This window comes from Bufo gargarizans, chromosome 10 (assembly GCF_014858855.1).
Source record: "Bufo gargarizans isolate SCDJY-AF-19 chromosome 10, ASM1485885v1, whole genome shotgun sequence".
Classification (NCBI taxonomy): Eukaryota; Metazoa; Chordata; class Amphibia; order Anura; family Bufonidae; genus Bufo; species Bufo gargarizans.
This window is the reverse complement of record NC_058089.1, coordinates 30,735,186-30,760,565: the sequence shown is the minus strand read 5'-3', so window position 1 is coordinate 30,760,565 and position 25,380 is coordinate 30,735,186. Positions and strand designations below refer to the sequence as shown.

The window sequence follows — 25,380 nt, the reverse complement described above, 5'->3', positions numbered from 1 at the left end:
TCCCAGGCGTCATCCATAATACATATGAGTTGCAGCATGGCCGCCACCACATGTCTCCTTAGCGTGATCAACAATCAACTGCGCATGTCCTTGTCCTACGTGTCCTACGTTTTATTCACCGAACTGCGCATGTCGCGTTGCGTCTCTCTTTACGTAACTTTATTTATAGGGACAACAGGATACATTAACCTCCATATACACTCTTCTCTTTATAGGAAAGAAGGGGGAGATCGTAGACAACCACTATTGTCTCCATTATATCATGTCTCAATCCCACTATTCTTTGCTATGGAGACATGCGCCCAGCATCGCCAGTCCTCAACTCACTGTCATCAAAAAATAAAAGAGAGGATAAGATAAACAATTAGTGAATATTCCCATAATATCACCTACAGTGGTTAAAATCCTTCTATTACTCAATATAGAGAAATATAGAAACCCCCCCATAAAACTACATATACTAAGGACAGGAGCACATAGGGCCCTAAAGGTGACTTACATTAAACTCTATATTCAGCGAAGAATAGTGGGATGGAGACATGATATAATGGAGACAATAGTAGTTGTCTACGATCTCCCCCTTCTTTATATGGAAAAAGCACACAAATTGGGAGCCATGTTATGGACGGGATTTAGTGGTGCTGTGGTGTATTGTAGGGTGTCGGTATTTGACACCTATAAAGAGAAGAGTGTATATGGTGGTGGAGATTAAGAACGGAGGTTAATGTATCCTGTTGTCCCTATCAATAAAGTTGCGTGAAGAGAGACGCGACGTGACATGCGCAGTCCGGTGAATAAAACGTACGACATGGACATGCGAAGTGGATTGTTAATCACGCTGAGGAGACATGCGGCGGCGGCCATGTGCAACACCTCAGAGTTGTGTTACTACACTCCTCTACCCCGCTACTATCTCCTAAAAGCCTTTATACTGTCATCTGATGTGATTTTGCTTATGTCCTCCACAAATGTGCATACAAAACCATGTTAACTGCAATTGTTCATGTAATTTGTCTGGTTACCAGTAGGTGGCAGAAACTCATTGGCAAGTACAGCTTAGTGTTTAGTGAATCTAGGAAGTGGGCAGTTCCCACATCCTGCAGCATGGGTGGAGAAGGAAGTTAGAGTCAGTGTAGCCCATCCCCTGCTAGGGGTAGGGTATGTGTGAGGAGTTCCCATGGATAGGGAAGACAGCAAGGGCCTAGTCTCGGCCTAGTCTCGGCTGAGACTTGGCTATATTCCCAGTCTGAGCACCTTTAGCTCAGCTGGATGAAGGAAAGCAGAAACTACAGACAATTTCCAGAGTTCCAGGAAGAAAGCCTCCCCTGAGAATCCATCTGTGAGATAAGTCCAGTGCCTATGAGAAGCCAATTCCTCCTCAGCTAGTCTGTCCCCACATAGCAGAAGTTACCAGATAAGTGCAGAAGCTAACCTGCCATAGTTACAGAGCTATCAAGCAGACGTTCTATCCTGCAAGCTCCACATTTAAAGCGGAAGTACTCATTCCTGCCAATGATTGCCAAAACCTGCTGGGACCAAGAGAACAAAGCTGTATACCACTTGGATGAAAGTTATTTCAAGTAAAGAAACATTTGAACTTCATCTAAAGGTCTGAACATAATTTCTTCTGCAAAATTCCTCTATTACTCCTACTATCACTACACTCAAATTTATTGCAAGTGAGCAAGGAGCCAAGAGTCCGGCCGTACCCAGGTAGGAGACACCATGACACAATTATCCTACAGAGACATTATAGGCCATTACACCACTCTGGCATTCTTAATCTGGGATGTGCGTCATAACACCTTGGAAGGGCCCTGGGATAATACCCTGTGCACGCTGCAATTGGCGTCACGACAAATACAGAATATTATCCACCCGTATCCTGGCCATTGCACATGCTGCAACTCACATGTATATGGATGACGCCTGAGAGTAGATGTAAGAAGGAGCTCTATGTATGGGAGGATAAAATATTCATTTATATAGACACAGATGATTGGTTTCAGTTTGTTGTAATCTATAGTGTTGAGCACGAATATTCAAAAAGCTAATTTTTATCGCGAATATCGCCACTTTGAGAAGATGCAAATCTTTAGAATATAGTGCTATATATTCGTTATATCGAATATTCATCGTTTTTTCCATCTGAGTCATTGGCCCAGAAGCAACTTAGGCAGGAAGAAATCATGACTTCAGATGGAATTTTTTTTCCCCAAAAATGAATATATAGCACTATATTGAATATAGTGCTATACGGTATATTCGTTTTTTTAGAATATTAGTAATTTTTTTCCATCTAAAGTCATGATTCCTCCCTGCTTAAGTTGTTTTTTACCCACGCCTGTATTGAGCGCGCAATATTCGCATATTCCGCGCTCATTACCTTGCCGATTTTCTCATAAGAAAAATATACGAATATACGAATTTGTGAATATATGACAAATATTCTACAAAATATTCACAAAATATCAGGAATTCGAATATGACCCCTGCCGCTCATCACTAGTAATTTATATACAAGTATTTTATTGGTGATAATTGGTACAACCCCTTGTTAAGGAGGTATATAAGTTCACACTCTGTGATGTTTATTATGGCTTGAGAAAGGCTTGGTTTAAGCTGAAAAGTTGCCTATTTGCTGTGTTGATCGGGAATAAAAAACTTGCACAAGGAAGATGCTGGTCATAATCTTGTTTTATTCCTATTACTTTCAGCGGGAAGGAGTCTAACCGCTGGTGACTGTGACACTTACGGAAGGTGGGATGTTGGTGCTGTCCTTGATACAAAACTTTCTTGGTATAATCCTGAGGATAGGTCATCAATATTTAACACTCGGAAAACCCCTTTAAAGAAAAAAGTCTGCATTGCAGGTTTTTTTAATAAATAATTTTGCATTCTCTGTTTCGCAGGCTGTTACCCAATGTGCAGTAATGAGCGACCCTACTTTGATACGGAGAACCAAATTTGTGTCGATAAACTGAACTGTTCAGTTTGGTATGTAACTTTCCTTCACTGATGTAGGCTCTAACTCTCCTTTGTATCTCCATACAGGATGATACATTGCATATTTTCTGCTGCTGAATTGATAGTGTAAAACCTACAGTGTTTAACTCTTTAAGGACATAGTTGGTTTCGGTATTTATGGCTCAGGCGATTTTTTTGTTTTTTTCTATTCATTTCAAAAGACTTAAAGGCTATGTATACCTTTGGGGGCATATTTTTATTATTGTATTCTACTCATTCTGAGATACAATATTTTGGTCGTTATTAAAAAATGTTGAGCCCTTTTCTCTGTACAGCCTTGAGATTCTCTAGCAGCAGTCGGTTTTCAACATGTTCCATCAGGCAGCTCAGCTGACAGCTCCTTATCTCTGACCTTCTAAACACTTATTAAAGCTTATCTTATCTGACTGATAAGAATGTGGCTTAAATAGGTGTTTCTGACCTTTTAGTAATTTATAGATAAGGGATATGCACATAGTGAAAGTGAAAGTAAGATTCACACAGCTAGACAAACAGCTAACCCTTTGTCTCAGAATGGCTGAAAAGACCAACTGAAAAAAAAAATATTTTTAGCCCAAAATGAGTAAAATGCAATCATAAAAAAATAACCCCCAAAGAGGGCTATTCGACAAAGCTGGGACAAGTTGTATATTTTAAATGAAACTAACAGACTTGGACAATATTAATACTTATGGGCCAAATGCACACATCTGCTGAGCTAACCTATTCCATATTAATGAAAAAAAAATCAAAAAAATATTCTATATGACAGATTTGTATAATATTTTTTGATTAACATGCAAGTAATTGTTTTGTTTTTATGTTTTTGCTTTTTTATGTATGGCTGTGTTCTAAAAGTACGGACAAACTTTGTGATGAACATACAGGAGGTAATGCCATTCTGATTACTGTTTTTGTTCAATAAATAATACTTAACTAACTAGATTTATTGACTAAGCAAAAATGTAGACTTTCCATTTTCGTAGACAAGTCAAGATTTATTGTGCCTGTGTTTGTGGATTTCCATGTCTGCATATCTGTGGTTCATGTCTCTGGTGCCATGCAGGCTGGCTGAATGCGCTTGGTGTATTGGCTGTGGTGGACTCCGTGTATGCTGGTTACCAGGGGCAACGTCCAGTACTGCAGCCCATGTGTTCACTTCCCTGTTCATGCAGGCTTCCCTCCCTGTTTGGTTCTGGTGGGGTTAACTTCCCCCGCTCTGTTCTTCGGTGTGGCTTATCAGGTGCCTTCCTTATGTAGCTATATCTATCTGTGAGCTGTGGGGCTTGTGGTCAGTCTGTCCTGTGCCTTACTGGGTGTAGCCCCTTTCTGCTGACCCAGGGGGTTTTACCAGGTGCCCTTATTTTGGTGTTACCTGGTAAAGCATACTGTCGCATGCCGGGGGCCAAAAGCAGACCCCCGGGATGTCTTGCAAACAGGATACAAGCAGATAATAGACCAGGGACCATATATTACACATGTAATAAAGGAACATGACAGTACAGCAGGATAAGCAATAGTGGTAGCACTACCACAGAACCAAGTGCACCAGCAGACCAGAGGCTAAACCCAGAGGGTGGAGAGCCAGTGAGCTCCCTTTTTCACAGAGCCCCTGAAATGTGGGTAATGTGATATTATGTCCTTGTCTGATCTTCTGTACCTGCCCTGTATGATGTTGTTGTTATCCTTGTCCATGCCTTGCCTGTTCTTCTGTACCTGTTCTCTGTCTGGATCCACTCTGCTCCATGTGTAGCCTAGCAGTGCTCTAACTTCGTCTGATAGCCTGGCAGTGCTTAACTGCTTCCGATCCTGCCTGTTCCGTGTCCAGCTTGGCAGTGCTTACTGCTTCAGATCTAGTCTGTTCCTTATCTGTCCTTCAGTGCCTTACTGCTTCTGTTCCTGTGTGTCTGGCCTTCATGAGAGGGTCCCCGGGTTCTTCGGAGGGAAGATCTGTAGTCTGTGTGCAGCTATGCCTGGGACCGCCATGCTTCCATTCTGCATTGGGTCCAGGCATCTGCTTCTGTGCTGGTTCCCGTTTGTCTTGTAGTCTGTTCCATGTCCTGTGTTTGCTTGGGTATCAGTTCTGTTGTGTGTTCTGCTGGTGCTTGCACCAGCGTGGTTCTTTGAAGGTTGCGGCCAAGTGTACCGGGACCTTCCTGGAGGTGCGACCAGTGAGCCCTCGGCCCAGTTCATCCCCACCTCCAGGGGCTCTGTGAAGAACGGGGCTTTAACAGGGTTTCACAGGGTTTATTACAGAGTATTGGAGGTAAAATCATCTACTCGGCAGTGTAGCAGTTTTTTGTTAAGCCGTCTGAGGACGTGAACATGGCCAATTTCCAAATCTGTGGGCAGAAGGTGAAGCGTGGCCAGGGTGCCAATGTTGGCACCACGGCCCTGTGTCAACATATACAGCGTCACCATAAAGTGGCCTGGGAGAACCGTGACTCAAATGTGGTGGTACAGCCTGTGGCAGAAACCGCTGCATCACCCAGTGGCACGCACCCGATTTCAGGCAGTCAAGGCTCCACCACCTCAGCCGAAGGGAGCTGTCTGTCCTTCCCATCATCTACCGGTCCTAAAGCTCCTGCTCCTTGCCCTCCTACTCCTCATCCATCATTCCATCGGCAATCGATTACTGAAGCGATTGCCAAGAGACAACAGTGTCACAGTGCGGTTCACGGTGACATTGTCCATGTGGGCTGGCTGCATGCGCCCTTGCGTACTGGCTGCAGGCCTAAATCCTGTGCAGGCTGGTTGCCAGGGGCTGTGTGCTGGCTGCGGCGTCTGGTGTGAACCGCCTGTGTATGGTTGCTCTTCCTGTCTCTGCGGTGTCACGGGAGGTTGTTTCCCGTGAAGCTTCTGGGTGTGTCTGTGGTGCCGGGTAGACCCCTGGCACGTGACAGTATGCAAAACCTGAGACCACTCTGTTCCTGTATCTGAGTACTGTGACCTGTTGTCCAAGCCTGTGTCTGTATAGCTTAGCAGAGCTGTATATGCGTCTGAGAGCCTAGCATAGTTTATCTGCGTCTGTTAACCTGTACCTGTGTTCCGGTCTAACCTTCGGTAAGAGGGCATCAGCATGTTCTGCCTTCTTACTGGCGTTCATGTTTGTCCTCCGGAGGGAGGGTGTGAGGGGGAAATACTGTCACAGTACGGTTGACGGGGACATCCGTGTAGGGTGGCTTCATGCGCCCTTGCGTACTGGTTGCAGGTCAAAATCCTGTGCAGGCTGGTTGCTAGGGGCTGCGTGCTGGCTGCAGCGTCTTGCGTGAACCGCCTGTGTATGGTTGCTTTTACCGTCTCTGCGGTGTCACAGGAGGTTGTTTCCCGTGATGCTTCTCTGTGTCTGTGGTGCCAGGTGGACCCCTGACACATGACAAACAGTGTGCATGCATTTATCCAACGGCGCAGAAGCTGAACATGCTCCTGGCCAAGTTGCTGGTGCTGCAGTCCCTCCCTTTCCATGTGGTGGACTCTGCACCTTTCAGAGAACTGATAGGTTGTGACGAGCTGAGGTGAAGAGTCCAAAGCCGTTATTTCTATACTAAAAAGGCAGTACCAGCCCTGCACAAATATGTAGAACAGAAGTTGGACCAGTCCTTGAGCCTGTCTGTGTCTGCCAAAGTGCACAGCAGCACCAACATGTGGAGCTGCAACTACGGTCAGGGAAAATACTTGTCCTTTACGGCCCACTGAGTAAGGGTCCATTCACACGTCCGCAAAATGGGTCCAGATCCATTTTGCAACATGGGGCCACAAAAGATGCGACAACACACAGTGTGCTGTCCGCATCCGCACTTCCATTCCACATCCGCACTTCAGTTCCACAAATAAATAAAACATGTCGTATTCTTGTCCGCAGACACAGACAAGAAAGGGCATTTCCATTTAAAGTGCCAGCCATGTGCAGTCCGCAAAATGCGGAACACACTTGGCCGGTGTCCGTGTTTTGCGGATCCGCAATTTGCACATTGTTGTATTTATTTGTGGCCTCCTGATGCTGCTGCTAACTTAACACTATGTCACTGGGCCACTCTGTAGCCTCCTCATGCTGCTGCTGCCACTTTCACACTATGTCACCTTGCCAGTCTGTGGCTTCCTCATGATTCTGCTGCCATCTCCACACTCTGTCATTTTGCCACTCTGTGGTCTCATGCTGCTGCCACCTCCACACTCTGTCATTGTGCCACTCTGAATCCTCCTCATACTGCTGCCACCTCCACACTATGTCACCTTGCCAGTCTGTGGCCTCATCATGCTGCTGCTGCCACCTCCATACTCTGTCATTGTGCCAGTCTGTGGTCTTCGCATACTGTTATCACCTCCACACTCTGTCATTGTGCCATACTCTGTCATTGTGCCACTCTGTGGCCTACTCGTGCTGCTGCAATTCAACACTATGTCACTGGGCCATTCTGTGGCCTCCCTTCATGCTGCTGCAACCTCCACACTATGTCACCTTGCCAGTCTGTGGCCTCCTCATGCTACTGCTAACTCAAGACTATGTCACCTTGCCAGTCTGTGGCCTCCTCATGCTGCTGCTAAATCAACACTATGTCACTGGACCACTCTGTCATCTCCTCATGCTGCTGCCACCTCCCTACTATGTCACTGGGCCACTATTTGGTCTCCTCATGCTGCTGCTACCTCAGCAGTATGTCATTGGGCCACTCTGTGGACTTCTCAAGCTTTTCTCCCACCCTCCCCACTCCATGACTGGGCCACTATTTTGCCTTTTTGGGCTGGTTGACATCATCATTTATTTGACCCTTTTTTATCTGTCAGAAGGAAGGAAACATGAGACGCACAACGGATCTTATCTGTGTAGCAGCTGTGAGGCCAGTATGTTCCCATCAGAATTGGTTTATGATTTGGTAGCCAAAAGCAGGAGTGGTTACAAAACACAGAAGACATGCAAATATTCCATTCACATGTCATCTCTGTTTTGGATCCACTCCTATTTTTTGGGGGCTTTATCAATACTGATGGATTACTGACCAAAAGCTGACCAAGTGAATGCGGATGCTCAACAGACAGGGTCCGTTTTTTGGGGGGTTATTTTTCTAACGGATCAGAGAAAGGGCAAAATAATCAGTGACGTCAACACAAACTTACTGCCGACACCCTCTCCAGTCTGTTAGGGGCGCTCCACTTGTATAAGCTTTTAATATAACAGGTTCTGTAGACATCTATGTGGAATCAGCTGGCGACGGTGTTAAAGGATAGCACTCTTTAATGCTACAGTAGGATCTTGGGCCTCTGCACCGTTCTTTATACCTGGCTCTAACATCGACCTGTAAGGCTGAGCTCACACTTGAGTTATTTGGTCAGTTTTGGCCCCATAACTGCCCAAATAAGTGAAGTGTGCAGTGATTCTAAGAGCGACGCCTGTCGTGTGCGTGTCATACTGACTCACAGTATTGTTTCACTACCACAGCAGACTTCCCATGCGTGTTACTGCAAGGCACAGAGTTCTAAACCACTATAAAGATTCTGTGCAGCCAGGAAATAGCTGTTTTTAATGCAATTTGCCTCAAATAAATTCGGATCGAATAGAATCTTTTCGGAACATTCAGCGAAATTTGCTCTTCTCTAATTATTATTAAAAGATGGCTTTCCACCATAGTCGAGAATCAAGCTAACAATGGGGGACTGGAATGCAGAGGAACAAATATATACTGCATCCAGCAGCCTCCCTTGTATGCTACATGATTGCGCTGAGACCTCTATAGTAGCTATTGGATTCCCATTATTGTTAACCAGGAATTATAGCTGGTCCCCACAAATATCGCCAGAGGTCAATAGTGTGGTCAATAGCGGATGAAATAAGTAGCAAAACATATATAAAAACATATTTATGCACACCATCCCACATTATTATGCACACAGTGGGTAGTGCCCCTAATCCACCCTAGATCAGATCCACTTATTTATTGTCCCTTCGATAACTAATCTGCGGCTCAACTAGATATTTACTGTCCCTGCTCGACGCGTTTCTGTGCTGACCTAGCATCAGCCATTCATCACGAGCACTGGAACATTGAAACTTCCATGAGATAGTTTGAAACACGCTGCACGCCTCTGATGACATGCATGCAGCATAAGAGCCGGAGGTATGGGGTGCATAAATCCATTTTATGTGCAACGTTTTGCACCTCATTTCATCCACTATCGACCACACTATTGACCTCTGACGAAATTTGTGGGGACCAGCTTTAATTCCTGGTTAACAATAATGGGAATCTAATAGCTACTATAGTGGTCTCAGCACAATCAAGCAGCATACTTTGGCAAAGGAGGCTGCTGGATGCAGTATATATTTCTTCCGCTGCATTCCAGTCCCCCATTGTCAGCCTGATTCTCGACTATGGTGGAAAGCCATCTTTTTATAATAATCTTTCAATAATAGAGTTTTTAGAGTGCTTCAGTTCAGGCAGTTAATCTCAGCTTTAAAGAGGCATACCAAATCCCTACAGCTCAGTTAAAATTTGATTCAGGTCCAAATAAATGTAACCTGGCTCAAAAAGTCTCTCTGTCTATATCGATTCTCCCAAATCAAATTACACAAAATTCTGGTTTGTTAGAATCATAACTTCGGATCTGATTTTCTCATCTCTATGAGAGTGCCATTGTATGTTGCTGTCATATATCATCATATTCCATGAATATCTCTTTCAGCCTGGAACATAATTGCATGAAAGGAAAAAAAAAATCTTGCCCAGAAACCCAGAAAGGCATTGCCTGGCCACCAATATTCAGCATATTAGGCACTCGCTGTAATGAGAAAGAGAACCCCCAGACAATGCATATATATTGCCCAGCAACCCAGAGTAGCATCCTAGTCTCTCTCTCATCCCATCAGCAGCGGGTGTCAGCGGTACCATACAACTGACTCCCTGCTGCAACGACTGAGATTAATGCTAGCACCGATACTGGCCGCTTAACCCCTTGCTGCTGTCAGTAACCAGTGTGGCACCCTCTCTCCCCCGTTAGGGTGCCGAGCGTCGCAATGTGACTCATGTCAGATTTGCAAATTAGGCTTGGTCACGAAGGTGAAAAATGGCTTCTAGGCATTATACAGAATTTGAGGATGCATGTAAACATTGCCTCTTTTCTCTATCATGTGGCAGAATGCTTGTGTTGCTATCTTGGAAAGACTTACCGTAATGGAGAACCAATCACTGAAATGATTGATGGACAGCTATGTATCACTGGATACTGCATAGAGGGACATCTTAAAGACATTGACATAGCTTGTGGATATTTCACATCCCAAACTACAGGTACTGTAATAGGTGAAGAAAGAACTTTTATCATTCGTGTGTTACATTATATCTGTCATATTTTTTAGACTATAAGATGCAACAAACATATGAACCTAGGATTTAGAGGAGGAAAATAAGAAAAAAACATTTTTTTATCAGACTCCAGAGCAGACCACCAATCCTCATCAGACCCCCAAATCAGACCCCATTCTTCATCAAACCCCGAAACTCCAACAGACCTCAGATCAGACCTTCAGACCCCCAAGTTCCATCAGTCTCAGATCAGAAGCCCCCAGCATTCATCATCCTCAGATCAGGCCCCCATCATACTCAGATAAGACCCCCATAAACCTCAAATCAGACCCCACCAGCCTAAGATCAGACGTTAAAAAATAATACATGAACCTACCTTGCTTCCTCCAGATGGGTATGTCACTCACTCAATGCTCAATGGTCTTCTGGCCCGAGCTGCACTGTGAATTGACGTCACACAGCTTCACTTTCGAGTGTGGAGTGAAAGCTGATACCTGTTTAACCGACTGGAAGCATTATCTGCTGCAATCCAACCGACCACATGGTCGCACTGGTGTGACTTCGAGAGTGGTGTCCTGCGTCGCCCTGCAAACTGGGACATGAAGCTAGGTATCGTGGGTGAGTGTGTTTCTTGTGCTCTGGCAGCAGGCACAGTTTCACTGCGCCCAGGGCCATGGCCTCTGTGTGCACCATCAGCATCATGGCCACTTCTTCATCCCTTACTGCTCGACTTGAGCATATTAAATGGTATATATGCTTGCAAGTATGTCACAAATACAGCAGCACAGGTTTTGTAAGTGCATGCACAAATACATTAAACTGAATGTCACAGATATTTATGATGCTCAAACGTTATACAGGAGATGTAGCGCAGGTAATGTCGCTGTCAGCAGCGGCGAAAAAAATTACACTGAATGTCACTGATATTTAGGATGAGCAAACGTTATACAGGAGATGTAGAGCAGGTAATGTCGCTGCCACCAGAGGCAAAAAAAGTAAACTGAATGTCATGTCTCAGATATTCAGGATGCTCAAACGTTATACAGGAGATGTAGCGCAGGTAATGTCGCTGTCAGCAGCGGTAAAACAATTGCGCTGAATATCACAGATATTTAGGATGCGCAAATGTAACACAACAGATGTAGCAGAGGTTGTGTCACTGTCAGCAGTGGCCAAACAATTGCATGAAATTTAGCGCAGGTTGCGCTAATAATATATATTGCAGCCAGATAAAACAATAGTCCTTAAAAGGACTTTTGGGTCTCTAACACCTTTCAACAAAAACCCTGCCTAAAAAAATAAACCAATTTCTGTACCTACACTATCTGTCCCTTCTACTTTAGCTCTCCTTGACTAAGACTGAGCCGAACCACATGTCATCTGTTGTTATATAGCACCCGATGACGTGTTCCGGCCAGCCAATCACTGTAATGCCTGTAACCAACATGGCTACGGCATTACAGTGAGTGCCAGTACCTCCTTGCACGTTTCTTGGCTGCGTAGCAGCCAACAAACATGCGGGGAGGAGACTCGAGCATCGCGCTTGAGCACACGCAGTGTTTGGCCGAGTCAAAATGGTGTTCGGACGAGGATGCTCGTCCAACACTAGCCTTCATAGGTTCTGTTGTGGTTGGATCTCATTGTTGTGTAACATCTTTGAGCCAAGCCCCAGCTTTCAGTAGTTCTGTGTAGCCGTCCTACATGAAATGTATGAATCTGTGTAAGATAATATCACTGGTAGAGAGTGTAATACATTGCAACAACTACTGAGATTATGAAGATCATAATATGGGTAAATTCACACATGGCAGACTGTTACAGAGACTTTTGCAACTGAAAAATCAACTCCATGCATCTGAACAGGTTTATTGCTGCAGAATGTTCATGGAATTTTACAGTCACCTGTACTGTTACAGTTATTTCTGCAACAAATATGGATGCATTATTGTGCAGGCTGCTGTACTACACCTTCACAGCAAGCAACCAGCAAAACAAAAGCACCATCCTATTTTGTAACTAATGTAGTATAAAGGCATACTCATCGCTCTATCGTCATTCAAAGTGAGTGAAATATGTAATAATGTTATCAAGAAATCCAAGTCATCAAAAATTTTGTTCTTTTGGATATAATCTGTAATTTTGAACCTTTATCAATTTCCAGAACAGGATCACTCCATAGAAAAGCACAACTCATAGATTTCTATTAACGAAAATGTAACAAAATGTTTTTCGCAAAATCCTATAAATGTGAATGTCCATTTGATCAGATCAATGAACTGAGATCTGTGACTTCACCAATGTGGTCTCCACTTATATATGACATATAGATGTGCTTAAAATTTGTTTGGGATAATTTCCCTAGTCAAAGATTCAAACTTTAAAAGACTTTCTAAACTTGATTCACTGTAAAGTATACTCCTGAGAAACTGAAATATTATTACTAGAAATATAAACGTAGAGCCTTCAAGCCACTCTTGATCACGCTTTCTTTTTTTTAAGTATCTAAATAGGCTCAAATTTCTGTGATGATTTATTTCTTAATCTATTATTATAGAGGATAGAGCTAGAAAGCAATCAATACACTGGGCAAAAATATAATTTTCAACATACACAAAAGACCTATTACTCTCAAATATTGTTTACAAATCTGTCTAAATCTGTGTTAGTGAGCACTGCTCCTTTGCCGAGATAATCCATCCCACCTCACAGGTGTGGCATATCAAGGTGCTGATTAGACAGCATGAATATTGCACAAGTGTGCCTATTAATATAAAGATAACTTCAGTACAATTATGGTTTATCAGTTTTATTTTGTTCACAATGTTGCAGTGTTCTGAATTTTAACATTTACCAGTTTGGCTTTTCTTTATTTCATAGCTTTGACTGTTACACCAGAAGCTTTTACACAGACTCTTCCAAAGAAAACTGCTACATTAATTTCTGAAATTACAAAAACAGATCTGTCCAAATATACACATAGTGCCTTGCCTTATACTAATGCCTCAACAACAACACCAAAAATATATTCCTCAACACAAATAGTTACCGTCAGTGTTTTAAGTCAAAGTCAGCCAGTTACCGGAAGAGGCAGTAGCATTCTATCAGGAAAAGTAACTGAATCAACATCTACTACTCTAATATCATCACCATACGTTTATGCACCTACAACTCTCCCATCAAGTGCCACTGAGCTAAGTACTTCTATTTCTACAAAAGAAACTACTCAATCTCCAATACCAACGTCCCTCCCTAAAACAACTCATACAACACCAGTTAAATCAACTTATCCAGCACTCGTGTCAAACACTACAACCATATCTTTACCATATCTAAAGGGGAGCACAACTTTAAAAACTAAAATGACAGTGATTGGTACCATTCCCCTTATAACATCAAAGACAACTAAGTTACATACTTCTACTCAGTCCACAATAAAAACAGTCCTCTCTAAAACAACACCTTACACAACCACTTTTCAACGTGTCACTTCCAAATATACAGTCTCACCACCGTTTTCTATAGCGCTTACAACTTTCAAAACTAAAGTGACTAGTACCACTCCAACATCAAGTACAGCCAAGCTTAGTACTTCTATTTCTACAAAAGAATCTACTCAGTCCACAAAACAAATATCCCTTCCTAAAACAATTCACACAACACCGGTTAAATCAACTTATCCAGCATTCACATCAAAGACTACAACTATATCTTCACCATATCTAGAGGGAAGCACATCTTTGAAAACTAAAATGACAGTGACTGGTACCACTCCTCTCACAACATCAGAAACAACCAAGTTACGTACTTCTACTCAGTCTACAATACAAACAGTCCTTTCAAAAACAACACCTCGAACAACCACTTTTCCACATGTCACTTCCAAGTCCACAATCTTGCCACCATATTCTAAAGCACCCACAACTGTAAAAACTAAAGTAACTAGTACCACTCCAAAAAAATCAAGTACAGCCAAGCAAAGTACTTCCATTTCCACAAAAGAAGCAACTTTATTCACAAAACAAATATCCGTCCCTAAAACAACTCACACAACACCGGTTAAATCAACTTATCCAGAATTCACATCAAAGACTACAATTATATCTTCACCATATCCAAAGGTAAGCACATCTTTGAAATCTAAAATGACAATAACTGGTACCACTCCCCTCAAAACTTCAGAAACAACCAAGTTACGTACTTCTACTGAGTCCACAATAAAAACAGTCCTTTCTAAAACAACACCTCATGCAACCACTTTTGAACATGCCTCCTCCAAATCAACAGTGTTGCCACCATATTCTAAAATGCCCAAAACTTTAAAAACTAAAGTGACTAGTGTTACTCCAACATCATCAAGTGCATCCAGGCTAAGTACTTACATTTCTACAAAAGCAACTACTCCTTTCACAGAACAAATGTCCCTCCCTAAAACAACTCGCACAACACCAGTTACATCAACTTATACAGCACTCATGTCCACAATAAAAACAGTCCACTTTAAAACAACACCTTATAGAACCACTTTTCAACATGTCACTTTGAAATCTACAGTCTCACCACCATTTTCGAAAGCTCACACAACTTTAAAAACTAAAGTGACTAGTACCACTCCTCTATCAAGTGCAAGCAATTTAAGTACTTCCATTTCTACAAAAGAAACTACTCAATTAACAAAACAAATATCCCTCCCTAAGACAACTCATACAACACCAGTTGAATCCACTTATCCAGCATTTGTATCAAACACTACAACTATATCTTCACGCTATACAAAGAGGAGCACAACTTTGAAAACTAAAATAACAGTGACTGGTACCACACCCCTTATAACTTCAAAGACAACCAAGTTACGTACTTCTACTGAGTCTACAATAAAATCAGTCCTTTCTAAAACACCTCATGCAACCACTTTTGAACATGCCTCCTCCAAATCAACAGTGTTGCCACCATATTCTAAAATGCACAAAACTTTAAAAACTAAAGTGACTAGTGTTACTCCAACATCATCAAGTACAGCCAGGCTAAGTAGTTACATTTCTACAAAAGCAACTACTCCTTTCACAGAACAAATGTCCCTCCCTAAAACAACTCGCACAACACCAGTTAAATCAACTTATCCAGCACTCATGTCAAAGACTACACCTATATCTTCATCATATCCAAAGGGAATCACAACTTTGAAAACTCAAACGACAATGACTGGTACAATTCCCCTGATAACATCAAAAACAACCAAGTTACATACTTCTACTCAGTCCACAATACAAGCAGTCCTTTCTAAAACAACACCTCACACAACCACTTTGCAGCATGTCACTTCCAAATCAACAATATTGCCACCATATTCTAAAGCACCCACAACTTCCAAAACTAAAGCAACTAGTACCACTCTAACATCATCAAGTACAGCCAAGCTAAGTACTTCCATTTCTACAAAAGAAACTACTCCATTTACAGAACAAATATCCCTCCCTAAAACAACTCGCACAACACCAGTTAAATCAACTTATACAGCACTCAGTACCATTCCCCTTACATCAAAGACAACCAAAGTATTTACTTCTACTCAATCCACAATAAAAACAGTCCTCTCTAAAACAACACCTTACACAACCACTTTCCAACAAGTCACTTCAAAATCTACTGTCTCACCACCATTTTCAAAAGCTCCCACAACTTTGAAAACTAAAGTGACTAGTACCACTCCAACAAGTACAGGCACGCTAACTACTTTAATTTCTACAAAAGCAACTACTCCTTTCACAAAACACATGTCCCTTCCTAAAACAACCCACACAACACCAGTTAAATCAACGTATCCAGCACTCATATCAAACACTACAACTATATCTACACCATATCCAAAGGGGAGCACAACTTTGAAAACTAAAAGTACAGTGACTGGTACCATTCCCCTTATAACATCAAAAACAAGCAAGTTAAGTCCTTCTAGTCAGTCCACAATACAAACAGTCCTTTCTAAAACAACACCTCACACAATCACTTTTAAACATGCCACTTTTAAATCAACAGTGTTGCCACTATATTCTAAAGCACCCACAACTTTCAAAACTAAAGTAGCTAGTACCACTCCAACAACATCAAGTACAGCCAAGCTAAGTACTTCCATTTCTACAAAAGAAAGTACTCCACTCACAAAACAAATATCCTTCCCTAAAACAACTCACACAACACCAGTTAAATCAAGTTATCCAGCAGTGATATCAAAGACAAAAACTATATATTCACCATATTCCAAACTATCCACAAGTTTGAAAGCTAAAATGACAATGACTGGTACAACTCCCCTCCCAACATCAGAGAAAAACAAGTTACATACTTCTACTCAGTCCACAATAAAAACAGTTGTTTCTAAATCACCTCACACAACCACTTTTCAACGTGAAACTTCCAAATCTACAATCTTACCACCATATTCTAAAACACCCACAACTGTCAAAACTAAAATATCTAGTGTGAGTCCTGGCATATTTTCCGATATATTTGCAAACACTTTCGAAACATCTACTTCTATGAAAAAAACGATTCACACCACAACAGAAAAGACCCTCTCTAGAACAACAAGTCACACAAAACCTATTAGATACTCAACCACATCTTCAGCACTCATTTCAAAAACTACATTTATGTCTCCACCACATTCCAAATCACCCACAACTGTCTATACTAAAGTGACTAGTGTTAGTCCATGGATATTTAATGATATATTTGCAAACACATTATCTACATTTTCAACATCAAAGACAGCCAAGTTACATACATCTACTCAATCCACAATACAAGCATTCCCCTATAAATCAACACCTCTCACAACCACTTTTCCTTATATCACTTCCAAACATACAACAACCAAATATCCAACAATTACTGAGAAAACATCTGCCATGTCTGGGAAGACAACAAAAATAGCAACTACTGGAAAAGAATCTACTCGGAGAGAAAAAAAAGAAACATATTTCAGAACTTTCAGTGAGTAATTGTCAAACCTTTATTTGTATAACATAAAAAAGAGTTGTCTCAAGACAACCCCCTTTGAATGTGCACTATTCGGGCAAATGGGTGACAGATAGTTTCGTCTCCTGCTCCTACCTTTGCTCCATTAGCCAGAGCAGACACCTGCAAACAGAGGACAGCTCTCATTTTGGGGTGCCCGGCACATGTAATTCATGGGTGATAATCATGAAAACATACACTACTCACAAAAAGTTTGGGATATTTCACTTGTGGGTGAAATTTCAGGTTGAACCTACACTACACTCTAACCTTTACAGGTAAACTTAATGTGGCCTTCTCTAAACTTTTGAATGCACATGTCCAACTGTTCAATGTTTCAGTACTTTTTGCACAACTTGCTGTTCTGTAACAAGGAGCTTAACGGCAAAATTCACAACAGGTGTTTGATCCATGAATCGCCCAATAAATTTCCTGGTTTAATTAGAATTGGTATTTAAACAGTCCTCCTTATCATGCTGTTCACATTTTGACATCAAGAGACCAAGATGACACCTAACAATTGATCAACAGTATCTTGCCATTGCGAGGCTTCAAGCAGGAAGTTCTCAGACAGGAGTGACCACTGAGCTTAGAGTGTAACAGAGTGTCATCAGGTTGCAACAGAGATACAGAGAGACTGGAAGAGTCACAGAAAGGCATAGAAGTGGACATCCTTTGGCCACATCCACACTGATGACCTCTTCATTGTGAACAATGGCCTGCAGAACAGGATAATGAATGCCACACAACTCCAGGCACATCTAAGGGAGGTGAGAGTCACCCAAGTGTCTTGTCAGACCATTCAAAACAGTTTACATCAGTGTGGTATGCGTGCTAGACGACCTGCAAAGGCACCTGACCACAGGCGTCATCATCTTGCATGGGCCAGGACGATGGTGGTGTTACAGTGTGAGCAGGTGTGTCTAGCCAATACAGAACTTTGTGAATGGTACAGTGAAAAGCCCATACTACTTGAATAACATCACTAATCCAGTGTGCCTCTGCATGAACAACACAGGCCTTATTTCCTCTTCATGGATGACAATGCGCCAGCTCATTGAGGTTTAATCATTAGGGAACAGCTGCTGGAGACTGGAGTACCTCAAATGGTGTGTCCTGCACTTTATCCAGACCAGAATCCCTTTGAAAACCTATGGGATCAGCTGAGTCACAATATAGAGGCTCGTAACTCTGTAGCCCAGAACTTCAATGACCTGAGGGCCGCCCTTCAAGAACAGTGGGATGCCATGCCTCAGCAGACAATAATTCAACTTGCGAACAGCATGAGACATCTTTGTCAAGCTGTAATTGATGTTTAAGGCCACATGACAAGTTATTAAGACATTGACATTTTTTGTGAGGGTATACCCACCACTGTTGTTGGCTTTTGTTTCAATAAATTGTTTGAGATGAGGAAATCACCATTGCATGCTTCTACTTAAATGCCCTACTTTCATGGTATAATATCACTGTAGCGTGAACTTTTTACCTTTTACATGAATTTCACCCTAAAGCCAAATATCCCTAACTTTTTGTGAGTAGTGTATGTAATACCAAGATGAAAGATAACCATATCACTGTATTCATGACGCATTAAAGCATAACCTTTAATATATCCAATTAAAAATAGAATAAATAAAATACTGTAAATCTAAAAAATGAAATATGGGCCCACAATATGACAAATATAACTATAGAAATAATAAAAAAAACACACAGAAGTTAGCGATGCAAAAGGTAGATGGGTGTCCCAATGAAAAGACCATATGAGGCCCAGAGAGCCATGCCCTAGTAAAGCCTAACTACAGGGAACCACCCTAATTATGGATGGACTCTGCTTTAGAACCTACCCCTTGTAAATGCTGGTTAACCCTGGGCTAGCCTGGCATGTTTCCCCCACCAGGGTTCTTCAGGGAACAAATATTTGATTAGGGGGTCAATATCACATACTCATTCCTTTAACAAAATATATACAACAGGAATCAATGTCCAAACAGTTACCACAAGGCAAAAACAATATCTAATCAAGGTAAAAAAAAAGATGCCTAGATATCCGTTAATACTAGGGTTACTGTATATAAAGTGCTAAACATAACTCATTATGGAGCCACTCGCTGTGTCCATGGCTAGGATTCAGAGTGACTCCCTAATCATTTATTTGTTCCCTGAATAACTCTGGTTGGGGAAATGCATTAAGATGGCTTAGAGTTAATTAGGGTGCATTAGGGGCAGGTTACAGTGCAGGGTCCATCCACCATCAGAGTGGTTTCCTGTAGTTAGGGGTAAAAATAGTTTACTAAGGTAAGATTCTCTGGTCCCTATTTGACCCTTTTCATTGGGAAAATCTGCCCTGTGTTTTGTTTCTGTGTTTTGTCCTTATTCATTTATATAGTCATATTTATTTAATAGTGGACTCAATTTTTAAATTAACAGTTCTTTATTGTCCAATTTTAATCAGATTTATTAAAGGTTGTGTTTTAATTCTCCATGAATACAGTGATAAAATTAACGGGTGACCATTAAAGTTGGCAAACATTTTTATTTTCAGCAAGCTTCTACATAACCTAATATTTCTGAATTGTGTTTGAAATCTGTAAACCATATTTGATATCCAAACCTCCAATCTTAAGTTGAATGTCTAGGTTAACAATAGCAGGTTTAACTTAGAAGCAGATTTGTCATCCTAGGCCAGGGGTAGCAATTCTTTTTGTGCGTGTGGTTAAATTTGACTTTTTTCAGGGAAAAGGGTATGCAAATTAGCTTTTAGCAAGCTCTGCCTCTAATGGTGCCAGATGTAAGGTTAGCTATCCTATAATAAGTCAATGTTCAACCTTTTAAAACAGTCCTTGAGACATGACTTGGGTAATAATTAAACCAGCATCCCATCTGCAGACAGTTGTTTCGGGTGAAGGTCAAACAATGACTAACTACCTTACATATTGTGGCATTAGACACAGAGCTTGCTAAGAGCTTATTTTCATACACGCTTCCCAGAATTCAATCAGTGTTGCCTAGCCTGTAAGACTCCTTACACCATTTAGGTGTTCTCCATAAGGAGATATTGTGTTCCCTGAATCCTGACCTGACCAATTAAGCCAGTGCTCTCTGCTCTACACTGATGAGAGGCAATCACCCCAAAACAGCTATCTGCAGATGAGATGCTGGCTTATTTATTATCCAAGTCAAAGCCTGTTTTAAAAGGTCCAACATTGACTTTTAGGATAGCTACCTTACATCTGGTGGCATTACAGTCATAGCTTTCTAAGAGAAAGAAACATTGTTTGGTCTTTAAGACTCCTCATGCTGTCTAGGTGCTCTGCATAAAGAGATATTGCATTCCCCAAAACACCCATAATCCAGACCTTTTTTAAACTGTTTTAATAGTATGATGCTATTGACAATTTCAAGAAAAAAAATGAAAGAATTGCACAGTTTTTTTTATATCATTGTATACATTTGTTGAGCTAGTTACCTGTCCTTTAATAATATTAAAACATTCAGTTTGATATTTTGTAATTTTTTTTTCTAGGTGTGCCGACGACAGTAGGTGGTGAGTTTTATTTATTTATTTTAATTAAAAATGTCTGTTTTAGTGAATAAATGTATTCTACATTCAATGACTATACTATAGCATATTATATTCTAAACCTAAGGTGTGCCTTTCCTCTATTAATCCTATTTGGGTGTTATTACGTAGTGTTTTTTTCCTGTACGGTCTGCACACCCACCTGTCAACACCCAGTTTGCAATTAATTCACAAATGTCTAGCAACAATAATAGAGGAATGGTATTGCCTATAGTTATGTCAAAAGGTACTTCAGAATTATTTAATTTTTACTCATGAATACCCCTTGTGCTCTTACATGTAATAGGGAATATTTATCAGCAGTGTCATAAAGTGTAATTTTACCACTGCACTCTTTTTGACAACAAATATGCAACAGAGACTTCAAATACAGCCTCCAATGCAGAGTTTAACAGAGTCTATACTATCACGTGGTGAAAAACAGATTATACAAATGAAGCTTAAAGAGATTGTCCAGGTTCAGAGCTGAACCAAGACATACCCACAATTTCATCCAGGCAGCCCCCTGTCATTGGACCATTTTATGTTACGATTCGCTGCTTTGCCCTGCGCTAAATTGCGCAGGGCAAAGGCATTTTATGGAGATCCGGTGATGTACCAGGTTCTCCATAAGTACTGTGGCCCAGTGACATCACCGGCTCTGATGAGCGGGCTTTACCGCTGCCCTAGCCTGTAAAACGGCTAGGGCAGCACTAAAGCCCACCCATCAGAGCCGGATATATCACTAAGAACACTGCTGGGTGGAAGCCTCCTCCCAGCAGTGTGTTGTTGTAAATTAAAAAAGCCCTTTCCCTGCGCGTTTCAGTGCAGGGCAAGAGAGTTCATCAGAGCAAGAATTGCTCCGATGCTCATAACAGGGGGCTGCCTGGTTGAAATTCTGGGTATCCCCTTTAATCACAAATGAACAGTCATGGAAGTTTCTGTAGTCTTGCACCTGCCAAATGGACCTGATCTTTCCATTCAGTGATAGCAAGCAAAGAAATTAAAGAAGTTTAAATGTTAAGAATATTGTAAAACTGTAGAACTTATTATTACAAACTGAATATGGTTAATTTACATAAAACCCTCTTTGCTAACCTATAAACATATAGTTGAATAGTTAACTTAATATTCTGTTTATACTCTTTCAGATCAATGCCTCTTGATCTCAGAGCCTATCAATATAACAAAAGGTGAATGCAGTACACTGCAGGCTGTGCCTATGAATTATTGTGCTGGCCGATGTTCTACATCTTCAATGTGAGTGCCCGGCCCTCTTTTCATTACTTTATTCTAAATATGTTTTAATGCTGAAAGTTAAAAAGGTGTTCTGATGGTAACAAGTTATCCCCTGTCAACATGATGGGAGATAAGCATTATATTGGTGGTGGTCCGACTGTTGAGCCCTACACTGATTACAAGACCACAGGGCTCCCTCAAATTAATGGATTGCCACGTCGAGCATGAGCACTGCCACTCCATTCATTGACAGGGGACTGTCGGAAATATCTGAACACTTGTACTTGGCTATTACTGGCAGTCGCAAAGTAATGAATAGAGCAGCAGTGTGTATCCTCAAGAATTATTAGTCTTTCCTTTATACTTTTAGGATCCACTTCTGACTTTGGATTATAGATTAGCAAAACGTTTGAGATTCTGTTCAATTAGTGCTTTTTCATAATAAGATATTCCCCTGGTTTTAGCATCAAACTGTTCAATTAATGCTATTTCATAATAAGATTTTTATCTATTGCTGTGCTTGCATCTCCACATATCGCTTCTCTGGAAAAGAGAAGCTAGTCTCCTTTTTGAAAGGAAAGGAAACTTTCTCATACCAGGAACCCAGCTCTGTCTGGGTAGATACCCTTTAACAGAGCTGACCTGGCTACCTAAAAGGCCTTGGTTGGGGTACTATTTATTCTTATGGCGGATGCCAAGTATGCATGAGAACTATCGTAAGCCAGACAACATTCCTCTGGGTTTCTGGGAAAAATATATGAAAATTAGCACATGTTACATCTGCTGGCATCAGATAGGCTTAGGAAAGCTAATTATAATATCTTTCCCAGAAACCCAGAGGGGCTTTGCATGGCCTACAATGCTTTACACATGTACTATGCATACTAGAAAGAGTACCCTACTAGACAACGCATATATGCTGTCTCTCTCTCTCTCCCTCCCTCTCTATCTCCCCTTCTCCAAAAACATTTGGAACAAATAGTAGAATCAATTTGCTCATCCCTACTTTGGATCAAAACTGCAAAACTATCCCCCCAAAAAAAATAAAAAATTGCATGTGTGATTCCAGTCTTAAGCTTTTTCCTTTTTTTTCTTGCAAAAAAAATATTTCAAGAGTTTCTTTATTGCTTTTTACAAGCTTTTTTAATGGCATTTTTCCATTCATGCGCTTGAAAAAATACCATACTGCATGCTGCTGTTTAAAAAAATTCCACTATCCTAAAAAGTGCAGACCACCAAATATCACAAAAAGCATTCATATTCCCCTGTACAATTTAATAAAAAATCTGGCCAGTAAAAAGGCAGCACACTGTAGATAGAGCTTTTTTTTCTCAGGCATTTTTCAATAAACAGCCTGTTCTAAGTATACAGAGAAATGATAAAAAAAATTACAAAAGCCTCAAAGGAAGGTAAAAACACAATGAAATAATTATGTATGAAGGAGATTTAGGCATGTTTTTATGACTATGAGGGTGCATTTACATGACCACAGGCGGTCCATGCTCTTATTGCAGCCTGCAAACCATTCACTTACAAAATACGGAGCGGAGGCACAGAGCAGAAGTCCACGGAAGCACAATAGAGCACTTCAGTGGTATTTCAGCCCATGCTTCCGCACCGCAAAAATATAGAACGTGTTCTATTTTTTTTGCGGTGGGAACAGAATTCTGTGAATCGCGGACCCATTCAAGTGAATGGCTGGTGCCCGTTCATGTGCATGAGACTTTAGAAGCATTATTTTCCCAAAAACTGCGTTAATGGCATTTTTTCAGGTGAATTTTCCCTTATAGATGAGACGGTAAAAAGCCTAAAAAAAACTATAGTTTTATAAAGACCAAAAAAAAAACACTGCCAATAAATTAAATACATTTGCAATAGCAAAAAAAAAAAAAAAAGCTTGTATGTTCTGCATTTTCCATAGCTTTTGAGGTTACATCTAAAGCTAGCAAAAATGTATAAAAAAATCACAGGTAATGCACATACAAATCTCCAAGGGGCTGAAAGATATGTGTTTGATTCACAATGTTTTGGGGAAAATGCTGCAGTTTCATGAAAGTTTTTCTCAGGCAGTTTCTTTTCTTTTTTTTTTTTATATCCCTAAGCCAGAAGTGGATTAAAAAAGAAGGCAATATAAAGGAATGACTTAAATTTCTCCTTTTGCTGGATTGACTTGAGTTTTAGCTAAGAAAACTGCATAAAAAACGCTGTCTGTGACACTAACCTAAAAGCGGTTGTGCAGTCAGAATAGGTAATCATCATTTGACTGGTGGGGGTTCGACTCCTGGCACCCTCACCGATCAGCTGTTTAAAGGGGGTGGTTTCTCTCCAATATTATACTGAACGTCGTCTCGCTTGCAGCAGTGGCGCAGTGTAATTACAAATGCTGATCCCATTCAAGTAAATGCACTGCTGAGACTTCTCATACGACGCACAGCTCAGCTGAGATTGGACCCCCACCGATCAGATATTGATGACCTGTCCTGAGGATAGGTCATCAATATGTATTGGCTGCATAACCCCGTTAATCTTCTTGAAGAGCTGTATGCCTAAATCATTTATTGCTTTATGAACTGTTTGAGTCAATGGTTGACCTTTTAGAGTGCTACACGCAGCATAAAATATAATACATCATAGTTAATATTACTTTTGATAGCATTTTTGAGTAATGTTATAAAATATGTACAATCCTAACTTATACATACCCTCATTCCAGGTTTTCCCATGATCTTGAGAGTATGATGAGAAGCTGTTTTTGTTGTTTGGATATGGAGGGAAGCTCCAGAACAGTTCAGCTTACCTGCCTTGATGGAAGCACAATACCTTACACTTATTATCTTATACAATCATGTTCATGTGTGGCCATGACCTGTGGAAAACCTGAAGACACCACATTGAGACCAGTTACTTGACCACGTCATTGATGATCAGATAGCATTCTCATGCAACTGTTGCTGCATTACGTGCATCCTACTACAATCTCGCTGGAATATAGTTCAGAGAAACATATGATTTAGCTAATATCTGTAATTACTCTATTAAACCTGACAGATGGACAGAGGTAGTGATTATTTCTGTTTTCTTCAAAAATGACGTGCACATACCAAAAATTCAAGATGACTGTTAAAAAAAGCATTTATGACATATTCACAAAAGAATGGCGGCCCATTTGCAGATGCGACCAACCATTACTTGTTGCTTCAGCTTAAAGGGAGAGGTGGCTGTCCTTGCTCACGGCTTCTTTCCTCTTGAAGGCTGTGG

The 25,380-nt window shown here is 41.0% G+C and overlaps 1 protein-coding gene across 1 annotated transcript in view; it reads left to right on the top strand.

Annotated features, from left to right (window-relative positions):
• The window catches only part of LOC122920030 (mucin-5AC-like), a 116,853-nt gene extending 91,673 nt beyond the window's left edge, over positions 1 to 25,180 (top strand). Inside the window, exons 23-29 of the mRNA XM_044269240.1 lie at positions 2,913 to 2,997; positions 3,865 to 3,896; positions 10,137 to 10,289; positions 13,182 to 17,294; positions 20,848 to 20,868; positions 22,035 to 22,143; positions 24,836 to 25,180. Of these exons, the coding sequence (XP_044125175.1) occupies positions 2,913 to 2,997; positions 3,865 to 3,896; positions 10,137 to 10,289; positions 13,182 to 17,294; positions 20,848 to 20,868; positions 22,035 to 22,143; positions 24,836 to 25,031 (4,709 nt within the window). The 3' untranslated portion in view covers positions 25,032 to 25,180. The remainder of the gene's footprint in view (positions 1 to 2,912; positions 2,998 to 3,864; positions 3,897 to 10,136; positions 10,290 to 13,181; positions 17,295 to 20,847; positions 20,869 to 22,034; positions 22,144 to 24,835) is intronic.
• Positions 25,181 to 25,380: the final 200 nt, after the last annotated feature.